This window comes from Paramisgurnus dabryanus, chromosome 7 (genome assembly GCF_030506205.2).
Source record: "Paramisgurnus dabryanus chromosome 7, PD_genome_1.1, whole genome shotgun sequence".
NCBI classification, from domain to species: Eukaryota; Metazoa; Chordata; class Actinopteri; order Cypriniformes; family Cobitidae; genus Paramisgurnus; species Paramisgurnus dabryanus.
In genome coordinates, this window is record NC_133343.1 from 18,508,426 (window position 1) to 18,530,086 (window position 21,661).

The 21,661-nt window shown below is 35.5% G+C and overlaps 1 protein-coding gene across 2 annotated transcripts; it reads left to right on the plus strand.

Moving 5' to 3' along the window:
• Window positions 1-889: 889 nt before the first annotated feature.
• Window positions 890-20,552, plus strand: inpp5d (inositol polyphosphate-5-phosphatase D). 2 transcript variants are annotated; one of them, XM_073815136.1, is made up of 27 exons: window positions 890-1,244; window positions 2,176-2,239; window positions 3,914-4,049; window positions 6,688-6,853; window positions 7,254-7,394; window positions 7,519-7,609; window positions 7,720-7,797; window positions 7,904-7,981; window positions 8,679-8,802; window positions 8,986-9,092; window positions 9,452-9,554; window positions 12,072-12,268; window positions 12,382-12,499; window positions 12,596-12,692; window positions 12,819-12,957; window positions 14,855-14,963; window positions 16,469-16,557; window positions 16,698-16,779; window positions 17,137-17,226; window positions 17,488-17,598; window positions 18,194-18,273; window positions 18,383-18,470; window positions 18,804-18,950; window positions 19,066-19,123; window positions 19,284-19,511; window positions 19,598-20,040; window positions 20,319-20,552. In XM_073815136.1, the coding sequence occupies exons 1-27, from the start codon at window positions 1,114-1,116 to the stop codon at window positions 20,366-20,368; spliced, it is 3,345 nt and encodes a 1,114-aa protein (XP_073671237.1). In that variant the 5' UTR covers window positions 890-1,113; the 3' UTR covers window positions 20,369-20,552. The 2 variants fall into 2 exon arrangements, with proteins under 2 accessions (XP_073671237.1, XP_065096842.1); XM_065240770.2 differs by having other exon boundaries at window positions 890-1,228.
• The last annotated feature ends 1,109 nt before the right edge of the window (window positions 20,553-21,661 follow it).

The following is a 21,661-nucleotide window of genomic DNA, read 5'->3' on the forward strand; positions in this document are numbered from 1 at the left end:
TGTCTTTGCTTCCTTACGTTTGTGCAAGGCTTCCTGTCCATTAACGTAACAGGGCATCTTCGCAGAGAGAGAGAGAGAGAGAGAGAGAGAGAGAGAGAGAGAGAGAGAGAGAGAGAGAGAGAGAGAGAGAGAGAGAGAGAGAGACTGAAAGAGAGGAACAGACTATGCATATTACTCAGAATTACTCAAGAGTTCCTAAAAGATTGAAGCCATCATTTAAAAAGAAAACAAAGCAGTTATCAAATGTTTAAGTGTGCTAAATATATCATAAACTGGTTTGCAGGTCTCCAAGACTAGTCAAGTTGGTGCTCAGTTTGTATAACTGGACAGCCAGCTTGTCTCAGAGTCTGACAGTGGTTCGAGTCGACATAGTTGACTTGATATGTATATAAAATTCTCTTATTCTCTAAACACTTTCATACACATATACTTTTCAATAGGTCCTCCAAGCTAATAAACATTCAGCGGTGATGAATAACTGCACAAGTGTGTTCCAAAAGTCACTTCCTTCTTGAGCTCACTGCTTTGATCAAGAAGATGAATCCATAATCTACGTCACAACAGATCCATTCACACTGTAAAAGTTTATCTACCTTTCTCTGTTTTGCATAATGGATTTTAGTAAAACAGTTCTATGGGTTATCCTTCGTGTAGTTAAGGTTGGCAGGGTTAATCATTTATATGTAATCAAAGATCTCTCTGATGAGAGTTCTTACAATACCACATACACCTTTCTCACCTCTTTTGTGGTAAAAAAAAGTTGCAGCTGTGTGAAAATGAACCAGCCTGCTACATGGCCTTCTCGCTTGCTCACGCTCTCTGAGTTTTCAAACTGTGTGTGCAGAATGAGGAAGTTCACCCCTGTGTTTGTGGCGGCTTCCTTTTTGTAGCTTTCGCCCTTCTAACAGGAAGAGAGAGAAACAGCAAGCCCAGAGCCAGACAGAGCAGGAACAGCTATCAATTCTAACAACGCCATGATGCAGACTTCGGGACTCTGAAGCTAACCTCATGTTTATCACCTGTTGAAATCTGCCGGGGTCAAATTAACCTGGGTGTCGGACGGACACGAGGAAAAGTCTTTGGAAAGGATGTTTTCCCAACAGCCATGGTACCATGGCAATATCACTCGCTCTACAGCTGAGGACCTCCTATCCAAAGCAGGCAAGGATGGAAGTTTCCTTCTGCGTGACAGTGAATCTATACAGGGAGCGTACGCTCTCTGTGTACTGTGAGTATTATTCAAGGTGGAAGTACACATATACTATCACTAGTGTTACTTTTAGAATGACATGTTTAGATGTTTGACTGTTTTTGAGTTGCGCGAAAAGAAAACATTTACACTGCAGGAGGATTTGCATATACAAACAAGCTGATATTATATACAGCTTATTATGAAATATGTATTGTGGCTCTAATCCTGGAAACAAATTTAGGTTGGATACAAATAAGCACAGTTGTTTTCAAATTATATATATATATAATATATATATATATATATATATATATATATATATATATATATATATATATATATATATATATATATATATATATATATATATATATATATATATATATATATATATATATATATTACTGCATTACTATTCTAGCTTTGTCAATTTTATCACCGGATAAAATGGTTTAGCTGATTGCATACATGTTTTGTTCTCATCTTCAGTATTAATATACAAAACAGAGCCCTATTTGTTTGCAAACTGATCTCAGGTTCCGTGTAACTCTATTTATGTGGTGCTACAGTATAATGTTCTCATGGAGTGTGTTTTGTAGTTTTTCCTATTAAAATTGTATGTTAAAGAGAAAAAGAGATTAAAATGTATTTGTGATTCCTTGTTAATGTGAATTAGTAACAGTGTTGGCTGTTTGGAGCAAATTGTGAGATTGTGATCACTATGCTGCCATGCATACATAATGCATGATATTCATTTTACTATGAGCTGTTTATGCTTACATGTACATACACATTTAGAGGTTGCTTTTATCTAAATGGCCTTGTAAAAGAGCAGAGAACAACAAAGTGATTCATTAGAAGGAGCCAATAATATGAGAATTAGCAGATACAGAGTTTTAACAGTTAGAGAAATATATCTACAAAAAAAATAGTAGTTTTAAACTACTATGCTTAATGTAGTGTTTTCCATAACTCTTTTACAGCTACCAGAATTGTGTGTATACCTACAGAATATTACCAAATGAAGAGAAAAAGTTATCAGTCCAGGTAAGAAACTCTTTGACCTTTGGTGAGAAGATTCTTTGCACTGAAGACTTCTGTCATGCCTGTGCTTTCCTCCTCAAGCAGACAGGTGTTAGCGTGTGCTTGCGGACTATTTTCAGATGTGCATTGGGCCACTTCTGCTGGTGACGTCAATAAGCATTATAACGTCTTGAGTGTTGTTTCTAAATTCAGTAGCGCTGCTGTTTGTGGTTTATTTGAACTAGAATTAAATATTTGATTTGCTAGCATGGTAGCAGTGAAAGTATGAAGTATATTATGAATCTTTTGAATATAATGGCATAAAAACTTAAAGTTAAGGCAAACAATCAATCTTCTGTTCTTTTTGCATCGTGATCACTTGACAAAACACTCTCTTACAATGAATAGTTGCACAGAACATCTGGCATCTTATAAGCCATTTACTATCTCATGCTCGGTAATGAATGTGTGACCTTGTGACAGTTGGCTGCCCAGCTGCTGAAGACTCGCAGAGACGCTTGTATGAGTGTGTTGTCTCTCAAGCTATTCTGTCCTCTTCATTAAAGCAAGCATTGGTCTATCTACCAGCGTGACAGTGCAGCTGCAAAACCAATTGGTGTATTTATTCAAGCTACAAAAGACTGCTACACTCGTGACAGAACCAAACAATGAAAGTATGCGTATGACCCACCGCAGCCAAACGCAAAATGGGTGACCTTTAACTATAATTTGCATTGTTTTTTTCTCGGTTGGGTGGTGCGTTTAGAAGTAACCTGTGCTCAAGGGACGTGGGTAAACTGTAGGGACTGTAAAGTCGAAGAATGTCCCTCAGTGTCTCTGCTACAGTTCTTCCTCTTTCAAGTGTACATTGCAGCACAAGCCTCAGTATTAAATTATCCATCAGCGTGGGTGTTAAGCAAGCCACAGGGTTCCTCTTGCAACCTGCCTTGAATGGAAAGTTTCAAAAAACTGTTCGTGTCATGTAATCAAATTAGATTTGATAAATTCAGTTTGTGCTGACCTTAAATCTTATGTTGATAAGCATGTGAGAGAGCGTGGGAGGTGTTTCTACGCTAAAATGTTGTCTTTTGCCTATTGTCAGGCCGACATCTTGTGATTGGACCTTCAAGATGGGCGCCTGTGCTGAGCTGCTTAAAACGCGGACATTTTCTTTGCATTGACTGCTCCATATCAAATGCATAAATTGATGATTTTTAATTGGAATTTTACATTAGAGCATGTTGGTTAGCCTGTATTTGTGCTGCATGAGCTACAGAATATATTTTATAGTAGATTGGGTGTGTGTAGTAGATATTTGTGCTTGCCCAGAGTATTTTACATTCATTACTTGTTTGACAAATCAGCTTGCATCTCAAAATATTTGCTGCGTATAAGCTGCATCAGAACCTACTGTTAGGCAGATCAGGTGATGTAGAGCTTACAGGGACTACAAAGTCCACTGAAAACAGTGGCTTATAGAACTCACAAACTGCATATTTTCAAGCAAACCATGTAAGAAACGCACTATACCACAGTTGGTTTTTGACAAGCAAAAAATATATTTACTAGTAGTAGTAAAGGTGTAGGAGTTTAAGTTTTGTTGTGCACATATATGCAAATCTCATTTAACTATTAAACAACAATACAACTGAGGGCACCTGATGCTTGTTAATCTTTTCTTGTTCTTTCTCTTTGTAGGCATCTGAGGGTGTGCCTATTCGGTTCTTCTCTGCACTGCCAGACCTGGTGGAGGCATACTACAAGGAAAACATGGGTCTGGTGACACACCTTCAGTTTGCTGTGCAAAAGGAGGAGGAGCAAGAGGAGGAACCAGGTAAGGAAATTATCCTACTATATGGATCCCAACTTGACTTTTCCATGTTTAAGTGCTATAATTGGGTCCCTAGTGATTCTATCAATGTAAAAAAAGAACAACTCAGTAACGTTGTTTGGGTTATTGCAACTATCCAAATTTCAATGACCTATGTTTGCAGAGAATAGTTAACCTGATCTCACAAAGTTCCGTGGGATAGTCACTAAATTTTTTGCTTATTTTTCTGTGGCATTCTCAGGGATTGAGGAAAAACAGCTTTTTCCTATTTTCAAACCAGTGTCGCTTCGGTTTAGGGTTAGATTTGGTCTTTGCGTTAGTATGTCACTTTATGTCACTATTGGTTTATACTATTTTTTTCTGATGTATTCTTTTATATTTTCTAAACTTAAAACAACTGTCGCCTGGTGTTGGGGTTAGAGTTGGGTTCGGGTTAGGATGTCATTTTATGTAAATCTAACCCTAAACCGGGTGTAGGCAAGTTTGGTCCTACAGAGCCGCAGTCCTGCAGAGTTTAGTTCCAACCCTAATCAAACACACCTGAACAAGCTAATCAATGTCTTTAGGATTTAGACATCAGGTTAGATTATCAGTGCTTAGGCTAAAATATGCAGGACTGCGGCTCTCTAGGACCGAACTTGCCTACCCCTGCCCTAAACCGAAGCGATAATGGTAAGAAAATAGGACAAAACAGTTAAGTAACCAATCCGTGAGAAGGCCACGGAAAAATTAGCAAAAAATTCTGTGACTATGCCATGGAAATTCGTGAGATCAGGTTAACTATTCTCTGCAAACATAGGTCATTGAAATTAGGCTCTCCTTGTGATGTCAGAAGGGGATAATGCCATCCCTTAATCTGCACTATTCAACAACGGCACTGCCATTAAGTCCAGAGATCAGCTTATTTGCATTTTAAAGGACACACCCAAAAATAGCACATTTTGCTCACACCTACAGGTGGCAATTTTAACATGCTATAATAAATTATCTATGTGGTATTTTGAGCTAGAACTTCACATACAGTACTGTGCAAAAGTCCTAGGCCCCAATCTACAATTAGATTAGTTGTTTTTGCAATGTTATAGTGATCATATATAATTGTTTCTCAGTCTCTTTCATAGAATACATCCAGAAAATACAGGAATAGTATTAAAAACTATATAAAAATGTAAACTGAGTTTTTAGGGTAAACTCCCCTTCCACTTGAGCAATAGCAGGAAACTGCAGGAGCTCTTAAACCTAAATAAAATAAAATCTTAATTTTTAGAGTCTTTTTACTTCATACTGCTCAAAAACGCTCAAGATGTGTTTAGTGCCAAGAGGTCACACTAAACACAGACGATGCCTAAAGAAGACATTTAGTCCTGTAATTTTTCTTTTTTACATTTTCCTGTATTTTCTGTTTGTATCTTAATAAAATAGATCGAAAAATAAATATGGATGGACATTAAAGCTTAAAACTAAACATTAAAACTAAAACAAGTCTGGTGGTGGTGGACTAAGACTTTTGAATGGTACTGTATGTACTCTGGGGACACAAAAGATTTATTTGACATCTTATAAAAGTCTTGTAAAATGAGCAATGGGCATGTTCATACAGTGTATTTTAAAGGTGTGAGAGCACTAATAAAATGCTTATTTGTCTGCTGTTTTCTTATTATTCCTTATGAACTCTTTTTTGAAAATGAAGTATGCTTGCCAGGCTGTGAGTTTGACTCTGCGGGTATGCTAACATACGTGTCAAAAAACAAAATAACAGAAAAAATGGATCTTACTGTAGGGGTGAGCGGGGCACAAACTAACTGTAACGCGGCAACTTTAAATATTTATAGAGGGCTGAGCAATCTGTGCTTTTGGTTTTTTTCTCTTCAGAAGATGATGATAATTCACTCCTGTGAATTTCTTTTTTTTTATGTGTTTTGGTTAAGATATTGAACAAAGCCTGTTTTGGAGGCATAAAAGTACATTTCTTCATCTTATGTTTCTGAGTTGGGTGTGTAAGTCATCAAATCCAACCTCATATTATTTTAATCACTGTATTGTGTGCTAAAACATAACACCATTTCGAAACCTGTCAGCAACTCCTAGTAACAAAAAAAATCTATTTATATGCATTGATGCTTAATATGGTTAGATGAAAGATCATGGATGGATGAATGTATGGATATCTATCAGATATATAAACAATATCCACCTTTAGTATATAGACAGAATTTGATTTAATTATTTTTTGATTGAATTTTTTGTGTTAAAACTAAATTTTCTAGCAGGTATTACAACAAACCCTCTGTTTGTTACAATGAACCCTGCCTATGGGGTAAGTTTAAGTTGTAACATTTGCACTTCTGTCACTTTCAGTGTAATTGTCCGATAACGGTAAGTCCCACAAACAAACTTTAAGTGTTAATTTGTTAGCAGATATGTGCCTGTTGATTGTGTAAAAAATTATTAATCTAACTTAAATATTTTTTTTGAATGATAGAGCCAAAGTCAAAAAGCGTTAGGTTGTGCCCCACTCTCCCCTACTTATGTGAAGTATATAACAGTGCAACCTATTTTACCTATTTCAACTTCAAATACACTCTTTGATCAAAAGCTGTTGGTTAGGTTTAAATAGCTCTTTTGATATCTTTATTCACAGAGCCGGTTAGTTTGCCTCCTCAGCTGCCACCCAGAAACTTTCCAAGTAATGATGGAAAGGATAGTTATTGTGACCCATGCAGAGGAACAGAGAGAGCAGTAGAGCCTGCCCACCTCTCCATTTCAGACACCTATCTCCAGCGTCTGCAGCTAATCGACATATCAAAGTACAATGACATTCATCTGTCACACTCTAACATAACTTATTGCAGAGAGATATTTTATGGATTTAGTTAACTATAAACATGCATTCTTTGTAAAGCAGCTTTGAAACAATGTGCCCTGTAAAGAGCACTATACAAATACATTTTAAATTAATTGAATAGTTAACTAGAACACAAAGGCTGGAAGAATGTATTTATGATGTACATATATAAGTGCCATTAAAAGAATTGGAAGACACGGAACGAAATTAAAAGTGTTGGCTTTTATAATGTGTAAAGATTTATTAAGTTGGCCCTCCTTATCACAGGACACTGCTTCTGATTGTTCCCTGACATTGCATATTACATTATTTGTTATACATAGCATTGTTCTGGTAGGTTAATAATGGTGTTTTATATCCAGTCTCCCTGAAGACCATCAGAAGTCCATTCAGGAATATTTCCGTACATCTGTGTGTCTGGATGCAGAGCAGGTGCAGACTGGAAACCCTACTCTGCCTCACTTTAAAAAGCTCACACTAAGTATCTGCAAAACCCTGAACAGGTCAGAAAAAGAGCATGACTGTGATTCAAGAACTGGATGTATAATCAAAAGATTGATGTTATTGCTTTGGTATCGCCATTTTAAGGATTGTACAAATACAAATTAATATTGATGCTTTTAATAGTGAAGTTACCCGCATACTTCCGAGTCTCGAGGCATTGCAGAAGCTTCTGGATCAGCCTTCATCTCCTGGATCTGGGAGACAAAGAAATCAAGTATGAATTACAAGCAATTAAAGCAAGTTGTGTGCCATGTTATGAAAACCTGGTGTTATGTCATTGTATTTTTATCAAACTTATATCCGGTGTTTATTTATCTGTTACAGTTTTCTGGTGATGCAAATCAGTCTGTGGCTTTCAGACTTGAGCAGCTGACTAACCTTTTATATTCAGTAGAAGAAAAGGTATAACTACTGTATTTATGCTTCATCACACCATGACACAAGGCAGAAAGAAACTTCCTATTGCAGATTGCCGTTTCATCATAGATTAACCCCCTGTTATTTACAGACTAAGACTGCTGTGTTTGAATCCGTTGGATTTGATGGAGGACACAGAAAGTCACTAATACCTCCTGTGATGTTTGAAGTAAGAATCTCAGTAAATATTTAATCCAATGTGGGCATTGCAAGATATTAATGATATTCATCATTTAATTATTCTTGTAGCATATTACTTAAATAAATGTATGTAAAAATACTGTTTATGCATGCGCAATGTTAAAGTGTGTGGTAATTGTCTTTCTGCTACAGTGTAGCTTGCCTTTATCCAAATATACTGAAATGAAAGCAAACGTTTTTGCTGTTGTTCTGCTCTCCAAAACAATATGCAAATTTGAGTGAGACATGTTTGCCTATGTGTCAAAAATTCAATGCAATGACATTTGCAATCTAGCTTTGCAAAGAGGATCTTTGTAACACATTTTACACTCTAAAAACAAATGGTGCTAAATAGCACTAAAAGTGTTTCTTGGCTTGTAATCATAGAGGAACCATTTTTAATGCTATACATATAGGTACTAAACGTATAGCATCTATGAAGCACAATACGGGGGTCATATACCGGTAGCACCATTGTAGCATCACATATGGTTCTACATAGCACTATATAGTTCTAGACCGGTAGACTACACAGGTACTTCATCGGTGCTATATGGCACTTCAAATGGTTCCTCGAGCCAAGAACCACTTTTAGTGCTATTTAGCACCGTTTGTTTTTAGAGTGCATGCATAACAAAACAAAAAAAGAAATGCAACAGTTTAATTGTTATTTTCTGTGTTAACAGGTCAAATCTGAGTCCATCGGTATTTCAAATAAAATGTACCTCAAGGTAGATGTGGAAGGTGGGAAGCTTTACTTCAAGAAGTCCAAAGATGGACCCGAGGACAAATATTATGTGCACAATAAAAGTATGCCACATTGTCAAAACTTACATACACATATGTACCATACCTCTCTGAGAGTGTATAGGGCACCAATTTACCAATCAGAATCAAGCTTTCTAGAAAACAGTGTGATACGAGTCCATATAAATCTACACTATGATGATCTCTTAACCAATAGTAATCAGTAATATACTTTTCAATCTCTAGTCTTGCAGTTGGTGAAGTCACAAAAGATGCAAAACAGATTAGTATTGATGGTGGAAACAGACAAGGAAAAAATCCAGCGCAAAGACTATGTCTTTGACGACACAAAGGTGAACACCTTGTTTATATTGATCCTATTTTATATAGCATTCATCATGTTGCTTTACATGGGAAAAAGTTCATGCAATATAAATACATATAAGGAAAAATATTACATGTATATTTATGTAGATGTATAAGCTATAGGTAATGTTTTACAGAAATATACACATATGAAAATAGACATATGTATAGCTCATTTAAGATTGTATTTAAATGTATTTAAAAAAGTGGATGGCTTTGTAGCGTGTTTCACATTCTTGGTGTCATACATGGAAAAGCATGCACAATAATCTATTGTTTCCATCTTCTTCTATTTGTGTTAATGTTTTCTTGTATGTAAATGTGTCTTTTTAACACACGCATGTAGAAAAGAGAAGGCTTCTGTCAACTTCTGCAGCAGATGAAAAACAAACACTCTGATAAACCTGAGCCGGATATGATCACAATCTTTGTTGGCACCTGGAACATGGGTATGACCATCTACAGCTGTTGGTTTTTAGGGTTTTAATCAGTTTAAATTAGGCTTTAATTCTTTATTAACACATATAATGCAATATACAACTTACATGTGCACTGCATCATTTTTGTTTATGTTGTGCTGGTGGACATAACAGTTGACTTGTAGATTGTAATCTATGGTCATCTATGGTCGTCTATGTCATCTAATATCCTACCCTAATCACAAATGTATTTGAAAATTGTTATACAGTAACAGTAAAGAGTAATATTTGCATAATCATATGGTCTTAACATTAACCCCTATAAGTCCCTTGGGGTCAATCTTACCCCAACCCACTTTTTTTGTTAAAAAACATGGTTCCCTTCTTCTCAGTGGAGAAGAAGGGAACTTTTTTCTAGACTATCTGTCAATATTAATAAAAAAACTGGGCTTGATTCAGTTGTTCTAAAGATGTGTAAAAAATACCAAAAGAAGACCTTTCTGGGCTAAAAATGACCCCAATTGAAAATGAATGGGAAATGCAAAAAAACTAAAATTCTTTTTATTTGTCAAAATAAAATTAATGCATCTACAATTAATCGGAAAATTTCAACACAGAAAAGAAGGTCTGGTACTAGAGCATAAATGCAATCTAGAAAAGAAATGCTCAATCACACACACACACACACACACACACACACACACACGCACACACACACACGCGCACACACGCACATACACACACACACACACACACACACACACACACACACACACACACACACACACAGGTATAAATGCCACAGAGAGCATTTTTTGCCATAGATGCAAATCAAAGATGATGAAAATTGGTGGACTCTAATGCTTACATAGGTGTGTGCACACACACACACACAAACACACAGTCACAGTAAAGCTTACACACACATAAAGACACAGACACACACATAAAGACACAGACACACACATAAAGACACAAACACACATGCACGCGTGCGCACACACACACACACACACACACACACACACACACACACACACACACACACACACACACATGCAAACACACGCGTGCGCGCGCACACATACACAGAGACACACACTTACATTCAGTCAAATTTCTGTGGCATTTTGTAAAAACAGACATTTCAAAATGCATAAATACTACAAAAATGTCTACTATTTGAAATAATATTTATTTTGAATGTCCTTTCTAATGTTTATATATACACAAATTCACAAAATGTATCACTAAAGTAGTGATTTAAGCAGTTGGCCACATCCAGTGAAATGAATGGGCATCTGCTGGTATACTTATATATTTTAACTATAATTATTTTATGTTTTTTTTCTAAACACCTGATGGCCGAATTCAACACATGACATCTAGATCAATATCTAAAAACAATTTAAATCAAATTTAGATCATAATTTTTGTGAATTTTTCAAAAAAAACTTGATATTTTACAGACAAGCTAATGGTGTAGTTGAGGGATTTAGTGGTAAACAGGTACAAAAGTACTTCATATCTCCCAAAACACAGCAATAATGTTTAGATGGGAAGTAAACAAAAAAAAAGGATATATTATTTGTAATCACTTTTTTTATTTCTGGGGTCATTTTTAGCCCCACGTAACTCTTAACGTAGACAGGAAAATAGGGGCTTATGAGGGTTAAAACCTCCACTTAGGAGCAGTCAACCATCTTTAATTTATTTATTCCATTAAACGACCCATAGAATGTAAAACTGCATTGGCATAGATCAGTGTTTCCCAATCCTGGTCCTCGAGTACACAATAAACACACGTGATTCAACTCATCAGCTTGTTAGGGAGATATGAATTCATTCTGAAAGGAGGCAGAGGTCATGTAAAACTTTCTGTGAGGGGGTACTCGAGGACCGGGATTGGGAAGCACTGTCATAGATAAATAATAAGAGTTCTGTACATGTTACATGTCGTGAGCTCCAAACACTATGGCCAATGTCAACACAACACCAACTGTGACCTTACAGTCAGGATGTACGCTCCCGACATTAAATTACACATTAAATTAAGTACATTGTTGTTACAATGCTAAAAACAAAGTTTGATGCTGTTCAATGCTGAGTTTGCATTATATTCTAGTTAATGCTATATGCTAGCGTTTCTAGTTTGACAGTTTACGTTACAGTTACGTTTTGCAGGTCCATACAAACCCCCCCCCCCACAAACTAACCACTCATAAACATTCATTTCCAATCTCCAAATAATTGATTATTCCTCAAAATAAGGCTCAAACATAAGGTCTGTTAACACACACACACAGAGCTACTGATATGAGCGCTTTGAGAAACAGCCAATCACAGCAGAGCTCAACATTATTATTCATAACCCTTTCGAATAAGATAATATTAGACCATTTCATTCTAGGGACAAATCCTATGGTTGTAAATAGACATGTCAAATTTTTTGCATTTTTCTGTGTAGATTTCAGAGAACAGTGTGTGATGGATGACATTTACAGTACTTAGAGGTAAAATTAATCGTTCATGTCATGTTTTATGCAGGAAATGCAAGTCCGCCACAAAACATCACTTCCTGGCTTCAGTCAAAGGGTCAGGGGAAAACCCGTGATGACACTGCCAATAAAATCCCACATGATATCTATGTAATTGGGACACAGGAGGACCCGCTGGGGGAGAAAGACTGGATAGACACAGTTAGAGGAGCCCTTAGGGATATAACCAACATTAGCTATAAACATGTAAGTCACACATTATTTCTTAACCTGCATGTAGAAATTGCATGTCTCTGTCAATGAATGTGTACAACCATATAAGCTTAATAATTACAAGCCATTTGCTTGGTTTTGAACAGATAGCAAGTCAGACCCTGTGGAGTATTAGAATTGTGGTTTTAGCCAAGCCAGAACATGAGAACCGCATATCGCACATCTTCTCTGACAGTGTTAAGACCGGCATAGCTAATGCTCTAGGTCTGTTTACTCATTTCCTTTTAAAATACACAACGTCAATAGCTAACAAAAAAATCTTCTTTCTATGTAACATGCATATTGCTTGTGTGTTTATAGGGAACAAAGGTGCAGTGGGGGTCTCTTTCATGTTTAATAGAACCTCTTTTGGGTTTGTCAACAGTCACCTGACCTCAGGAAGTGAAAAGAAATTAAGGTAAACCGCAACCCCTACTCACTTATCTAAAAATGGGTCAATACACATATAATACACATACGTATGATAACAGTTTAATGTGCAGTTATTACCACATTCATTATTTAATGATTGTACTTTTTCTAGACGAAACCAAAACTACATCAATATTCTGCGTTTTCTGAATCTGGGAGATAAGAAGCTTAATCGTTTTGACATTACGCATCGCTTCACGCACCTCTTCTGGTTGGGAGATCTAAATTATAGGGTAGAATTTCCACCACAGGTAGGCTGACATGTATGTGCATTAGTTAAGCTCATCCTTGTTGCACAAGATTTACCTTCAAATATATATGTATATAGCTTATTGCATGTAAAGACAAAAAATTTATTTTTAAGAGATTATAATTACTCTTTATACTCAAAATACTCTGTGTAAATCTGTGTGTGTGTAATGGTATAACTCTATGTATACACTGTCAGAACAAATGGTCCCAAGCAGTCACTGGGGCAGTACCCCTTTTAAAGGTTCCTAATATCGCATTTAGGTACAGATATGTATACAGTTGATACCAATATGTACTTTTGAAGTACCAATTTGCCATCTTTGTTACCACTATGTACTCTTTGTTACTAACATGAACTCTTTTGTTACAAAGGTGTAAATTTTTATAGGGTTCTGCCTAGGGCCGGTTCTAGATATTTGGAGGCCCTAGGCAAAATATATGTTGGAGGCCCCTCACACCCTTCTAATTTTTATAATAAAGTGAGAAAGTGTCATGAAGTGTTTTAATTACCCTGTAAGTAATAATTTTAGCACTACAGTTATCAACAGTGTTGGGGAAAGTTACCTTTAAAAGTGATGCATTACAATATTAAGTTACTCCTCAAAAAAGTAACTTATTGCGTTACTTAGTTACTTTTCATGGAAATTAATGCTTACGTTACTTTTTAGTTACTTTTGTGTTACTTTTTCTTGGCTGAGGCTTGAACTCTTTCAGGCCTTGCAGGTGTTTTTATGACTGAAAAGTTTTGCATTCAGAAATTGCATTTTTCAGCACAAAAATGTCGAGCTCTGGCCTGCCATCTCAGTTTCTGACTCAAACTGTTCCCACACAGGCGTGTACGCATAGAGTGCATAATGAGAACACGTTTAGTTTAATTCAGTACATAATTTTTTTAAATCAAATTAATTAAACTAAAGTACTCGCATTACTTTTAAAAAAAAGTAACTCTGATAATAATGTGTACATTTAAAAAGTAATGTAACTTTACTCGTTACTTCAGAAAAGTAATATTATTAGGTAATGCACGTTACTTGTAATGCGGTACCCCCAACACTGGTTATCAAACATGTTTTTTGGCCATTATATTTCTTTTTTTATCAAGTTAACAAATGGATTAAAATTAAAGTAGAAATTATGCAAAACCAAATGTGATTTTAAGGCAGGTACAATTTGTTGTTGTTGTGGATACAGTAATTTATTTAAAACCCACCATTTTTGGAATAACAAGGGATAACAGTTTTGCTTTCTCCAAAGAGTAAAATTAAAAAGTCAACACTACATTGCAAAAATAGCCCTCCTATGCGATGTTATCGTGCACATGCATTTAAAGTGTCTAAACAGAATCAACAACGCTCAAGTTTGATCTGTCCTGAAATGTCGTTGATCCACAGAACAAAGCCAAAGTTATTTTTACAATACATTACAATCATTTCAAAATACCTGCATCATGTGCTGCACTGTCTTTGCATGCCAAGCAGGATACAAAGAACGTGATAGACGCTTTCAGCATCACTTAAAGTCAATCTGTTCTCTGTACTTTGATGTCATCTGCCTGTGGTTCATGTGAGGCCGCATATAGTAGAACTCACCTTATAACTTTGTCTATTGCTCTCAATAGTGATTGGTGGACTATGTGGGATTACATTATGTATAAACAGTAAATCACAAAAAGACTTATATATGACTTTTTGGGTATGTCCAAATTTGACCCAACCATTGGTTGAAACAACCCGTCATTTTTAGAGTGCAATTACAGACAAAGTCTATATACATTCATATCACCTAAAGTTTTTATGTTGATCCAAAAGGCCATCTTTTCATTACTAAGAGATTTTAGATACTGTGGCTCTCGACAGGAAAAGACCGAACTTCTATACAATTGTTTGCTTTTTGCAGGATGCAGAGAACATTGTGATGAAGATCAAACAGCAGCAGTATCAGGAACTGCTTGCCAAAGACCAGCTAAGCATAGAAAAGAAAGAGGAAAAGGTCTTTATTGACTATGGTGAGAGCCTCCCTCTCTTTCACTACATTTACACTGCAAAGACACAGAATCAGTTCACACAAATCATGAGGTAAATGTTTATTTCACCCACACTGGAATGCTTTGGTATTTTGGTATAGTACGTTTTCTTTAGCAAACTTTAGCAAATTTATTCCAACCCGAATTTCCTGACAACTATGATCTCCAAACAGGTTTCCTTTGCTCAAAATGAGTAGTGCTTTAACTTGTCTCTGCATGGGTGGGATAGACATTTTAACATCAAAAAAAAACAACACCACAAAGACTACACAGTTGTTAAAGTTGTTGGGATTTTTTTAATAAAACGTTTGTGTTATCATTGCCTTTTCAGTTGGGTACTTCCTTACCATTCTACCTAACCTCAAACCCCGGCAATATAAGCACAAATTGGCTAGAAACATTACTCAATGAACACTATAGATATAAAGTCAATTGACCCTTTACTAAGCCCCGCCCTCCTTAGTTACTGTTGCTACGCCGGTCAAGCTTTTGCGCCTGGCAAGTCAGTATATATGCACCAGTGTCAGTGATTCCCAAGAAGATAATTAATAATTTTTGGCGAACAGGTGAAATATCTAAAAGAGAAAGACAAAAGAGACTGTAGTATGCATTCAAGGGATATATCCATGACATAATATGCAACCAATTAGAGAATAGTTTTATTAAAATGAAGCTAAAGCCTAACGTTAGGTCTCAGTGCAAGCAGCAGCCACCTTATACGCTGACCATTCAAATGGAAAAAAAACACAAATTGAGGAACAGCTTTGTTCATGCACAGTTAGTGAAATTTGTAAAAATAATCGAATAACTATAAATAAAACAGTTGAATAAACACAAGACATTAGCCTGACCACTTTGCAATGAAAACATTCTCCCGCTTATAGAACTAACCCTGGGAGAGCAGCGATCGGATTGGGTGGGGTAGGTCATCTATTAACAAAATGCTAAAATAAAGTATATTTAAACTGTCAGTCAGCCTCTGTCTTCCCTTTAATCATCTTATTTTACATTTAAATAAATGCATTATGAACAAAGAACCCTCATTATTTGCAAGCAATGATGTACTGAGTTAGCTAGCCATCTAATATTAGTGTGCTCTTATATTGGAACAAACGTATGTGTTTTTGTTAATCCTGTTGATATTTAGTTGTAAATTCCACTGCTTGATCCACGTCCGACATTTCTCCACTTAAGTTTTAAGTTTTAGGTAAAAATCCACCACCCCGTCTAAACTCTTAGGATACCGGGTATCAGATTTACACAATCCATATTCAAAACGCTTCGGCATGTTTCCCTCGCTCGAAAGCTTGTCAGACCCCCGTGCCTAGTTACGATTGCTAAACCACGATTGGTCTGTTGTGGTTTTCGGGTGTTGTTTAGGGAAGGGTCAATTATGTCACTCAAAAACAAAAGGTTTCTCAGCAGGAAATAAAGGCAAATCAACTTTTTGAGGACCTAAAACAATGATATTTGTTTTTTTTTTACAGAGGAAGAGGAGATTACATTTGCGCCCACTTATCGTTTCGAGAGGGACACACGAGAGAAATATGCCTACACAAAGGCCAAGGCCACGGGGGTACACTGTGACTCTTTTTAACATGCCAGCTCTTTTAAAATACCTAAACAATCTCTCCTTCTGGACAGTTCCTATGCGGAATGTGTTACATAAAGAAATAACTGTTTTATAAATAATGGATATATATTTTTTTACAACAGACAAAATACAACCTACCTTCTTGGTGCGACCGTGTGCTTCGTAAATCCTATCCTATGGTGCACGTAGTTTGTAACTCATACGGTAAGTGCATTGATTCTATAAAATATTTTTAATATTATATAATATAAAATATTCTATTCTTATTAACTTCAATTGGTTATTTTCTCTCACTTCAAATGAAAAATTTAAGGTGAAAGAAACTTTCAAAAATTACTTATTTTTAACAATTATTTGGTAACACCTAAAGTATTTAAACATTTTCAACTTATTTAAAATATTTAAAAAAAATACTAAAAGTTTAAGTTGAAAAAACAAAAAATTTTGAGGTGTTAACAAATGAAGTAAGTTGATCAAACTTTTACTTTGTACAGTGCATAAACTTTGAGGATTTAGCCAAATTTCATTAGCTTTTTAACAATATAATTTATCTTTATTTAGGATGCTCCAATGATATCATGACAAGTGACCATTCCCCTGTATTCGCTACGTTTGATGTTGGTGTGACTTCACAGTTTGTTTCAAAGAATGGTATGACATCCTCTGTCAATGAACTTGCTTTAAAAACAAAGTGTTGCATTACACAGGGATTGTTTGACTGTTAAACATGTTGGACCCAGTAATTGCATACTTTTACCAGAATTAAATTGTTAAATTTTTAATGTGATAAAAATAATCCAAAGAATTAAAACTTGATCTGTCTTTCAGCAACAGTGAAAAAATGTAACAGACCGGCAGTCTTTTGCCTTGAGCTGTTACACTAACTGTATTGCTCTATTTTATTCCTTTCAGATCTGTCCAAGGAGCCTGAGGGTGCAATAAAATTCATGAATTGTGTGGCTGTTCTATATACTAAATCAAAGACCAAGTTCTTTATGGAGTTTCACTCAAGCTGCTTGGAGAGTAAGGAGTTATGTCTATTACACTTTCATTTATAAATTATCCAAAATACCCCACACCCCACATAGACACATTTGTTTTCAGTTTTCTTTGGAAGGTGGCATACATAATTTGGAAAGAGAACAGTGAAATGTGTTACTGATACCAGTCTTTTAAGGAAGTCGCATCACTGTGCCGACATGTTTGCAAAGCCTTCAGGTCTTATTAAAGCAAGACTTATTGGCAGATACTGTGCATGCGATTTGGCTGTTTGAATGGTAACAAAGCCCCCTCCCCGGATAATGTCATTCTTTAACGGTTGACGATTAGCTCTTTTTACTGGAAGATGGGACTTTCCGTCTGGACTTTAAATTGAATTAACTGGGATTTACCAGTCATTTTAACTTATCATTTTAACATTTTAACTTTCATTTATCTTTACTATAGATAAGTTGATTTATTTAAACTATTTGAAGTTATAATAATTCATCTTAAAATGTTAAAATAACTTTATAGTTGTAGCATTAGCAGTGACGCATCTCGTTGAAATAGAATATCTGTGCCAATGCAAAAAAAAAAAAAAACATTAAATATTTCCTCCAAATCCTTTCAATTCTAGAATTTGTAAAGAGTGCCGAAGGAGAAAATCAAGAGAGCACCGAAGGCTCAATAAAAGTACGCTTTGGAGCACAAGTTGAGGTAAAACATTATGTACTACCACATTATGAGGAAAACAGAATATAATGAGGTTGTAAACACAAAGTGGGCACGTGTATTAAACTCCCTCTTTGTGAAACCCTTTTTGCAGCTCACACCCATCATTGCTGACCCAGAATACCTTCTAGATCAGCACATCCTCATCTGCATTAAATCTACAGATTGTGATGAGTCATATGGTAAATCTTCCTAAATTCACTGCAGTTTACTGCTACCCTATTTTGAAAATAGAAAATGACCGCAGAAGCATTTCTTTAAATGTTAGTGATCTATTTTCTCTCTCAAAATATGTCTAAAACTGTATCTAATATAACCAACATTTTAATATATGCTATATAAATGCACTCCATTTACCATTATGTGCAAATAAAAATGTTCAGTTACAATGGATGTTTTCTGAGTAATACAGATTACAGATGTCTTAATCTGGTTATAGTAATCAGTTTTGGAATATGACCATATTCTGGATTAATATTCAGCATTACAGTAAACTGTAACTGTTGGATCTTTAGGTGTGGGCTGCGTGGCATTGCGTTCAGCTGAAAGCTCTTACAATGAGTTTTGTATCAAACTCACACATCATGGTGAACGCACAGGCAGGCTAACAGGTGGCATCCAACTCCACACATCTGAAGGCAAACAGACAGAGAAGTTATATGGTGAGTGCACAAGGTTACTAATGTCACAGGTCTCAGTTTTACCAACTATTGAATGAGTTCATATGTACAAAAAGCATTTTCTTCTTTTCCATAAGCCTGGTTTTCTTTTCTCCAGATTTTATTAAAGTTGGTGATGATCCAGCAGCCGGAAAAGGCAAAACAGGCGATTATAAGTAAATCCTTCACATCTTCACTCCTGTTATTATTTGTGTTTGTTTTTAAATCTGTGATTAATATTTGTATTAACTTTTGAATAAAAGGGTCCATGTTTTGTTTTCTCTATAATATATGTACATAGAAAGAAATAACTTGGGCTTCGTCATTCTTTGACAGATCTTCTTCTGCAGCCCTCGCCACTGATATTAGTAACCCCAGTTATATGGGCGTAGGCTACAAGAGCAACAACCAGACAGAGAGGTGCGGCGGCAATATTACGTCCCAAAGAACAGTGGCATCTTCTGCGCATTCAGCCAAAGAGATGACACTTGGAAATCTTTCCCCAAAAAAGACTGCTTATGACCATTCTACATCTAGCCCTACTGGAAAAACATCTGGGCCAGTGTAAGTAAACACATATGCTGTATATTTATGTAAACTACATTACACAAAGTGACACTAGATTGACCTCCTAAATCTACTTCTTATAGAACTGAGGATGGGCAACCTCCAGAGATGTTTGACAATCCCCTTTATGGCTCGATGAGTGGATCGAGAGGAAACAAAGAGCACCTCACACCCCCAGATGCACTGTTTGCCTTTCCCAAAACAGACCTTGATGCTGATAGGCAACCTCCAGCTCCAGTTCCAGTTCCTCGGATCCGTTCCTTCACATGCTCAGAAACCAAACAGTCTTCATCCACCACAAACACCGTCAGCAGCAGTGGTCTACATTCACAAAACATCAATAAAAAGCCAGTTGTGCCTTGCCGCTCTGAAGGGGGCATATCTGTGACTGGCAGACCTCCGGTGCCTATGAAGTCTCGAACCGGTCAGCCACAAGAGCCTCAAATAAAGCCCAGAGACTACAGAGACAGCTCGGAGCTCCCGTCCAAGTTACGACCACCAGCGAGATTAGGCCAAACAAAAGATGGTATGATATCAATATGCTTTTCAGTATTCTTCATCTGTAATGTGTGACCCTATCTGTGAAATCCAAGCTAAAGTCTCACAATCTGATTATAAGTTTGATTTAAATATTATTTTCCACAGAAAAGAATAATAAAAGCATAGGATTTTTGCATAACATAAAAAAGTGACAAAATTTATTTTCTGTGAATGGATTGTTTCTTTATAGTGAAAGAAGTGGTTAAAGGATGTTATTCTATGAATCATTTTTCTGATTATATTTTATTGAATGTGTTTCCTCAGTGCATCATGAGACAGCACAACCTCCGAAGATAAGTCGTCCTTTAAAGTGACCTCCCATTGATGGGTTATGGGGGAGACCCTCAGGACTGATGTTTGGAATTTGAGAAAAGGCCCAGGATAAAAGACATTACTTTTTTATCTCAGAGTGGAAAACATAATACATGTGTTTAAATAATTTGTGTATTTGTCTTTCATTTCATATTCATTTTTTTAAATAAAAAAGGTTGAACATTATTTCATTTCTCTCACAAAATACAAAAAGTAGGACATTGTTTTTAAAGAATAATTGTTACACTGTTTCTATATTTTGTTACTCGTTTCTCAGAGCTAAATTGTGAAAAGGAAATAATGAAAATCTTAAAAAGCTCTATTTTCAAACAAGTACCTTTTCTTATCAACATTGTCTTTACTTCCCTTGCTGGTGACCTTTGCAAATGCTAAAGAAAATGTAATGAAAATAAAGCTTTTATAGATGTTCACTATTTCCTCATCAGAGTCTGGAATAAATTTCAGAAGAACTAAAAATTATATGTAGGATTAATACAGAAATAATATAGGAAAAACTTAATTGTTTGTTTAAATAAAACAAAGTAAAAAAGAAAAAAGGGATTTTTTGTTTGTTTGTTTGTTTGTTTGTTTTGTGTTGTTTATTATTTGAAAACAAACATATAATGAACAGATTGTACATTTTACTTTAATTTAAATGATTTTACAATAACTAATACTAGCATGTCTTGGATTAGTAACCTCAAACACTGTCAAATTCTTTTCCCTATGCACATTTGCCTGTTTGTCAGAAAAGATTTATCTTGATTTTATTATCAGTTAAAAATTATGATGAATGTTTCACAGTTTGAATGTAGTCATTGCATTATATTGTCCTAAATTCAGAGTTTGTATCCAAAGGCTTCTAAGTTAATTTTTCTTTATGTTTATGTATTATTTTACGATTTTGCTGTAATCTTAAAATAAAAACAAGTACTAGAAGAATGGGCAAACGTGAATAACCGTTTCTTGAAAGTGCATTGTTTCATGTGGCATTATATTTATGAGGGTGATGTTTTTTAAAGGTTTTATGTATATTTTTTAAAATACCTTTAAAATATTTAAATCTGTTAAAATGATAGAAGCTTGAGAAAATGGCAACTTTAATAATCACTGTTTAACATTAAGCATCATTAAGCAAGTATTTTTAGTAAACCACATTATTATTATTATATCTAATTGATAGATTTTTTCCCTCGTACGACGTATATGAATCTCATACTTAAAAAAGCCATTTATAACAGCAAAACTAATTTATACTTATAAATTATAATTTTATATTGTTACAGAATAACACA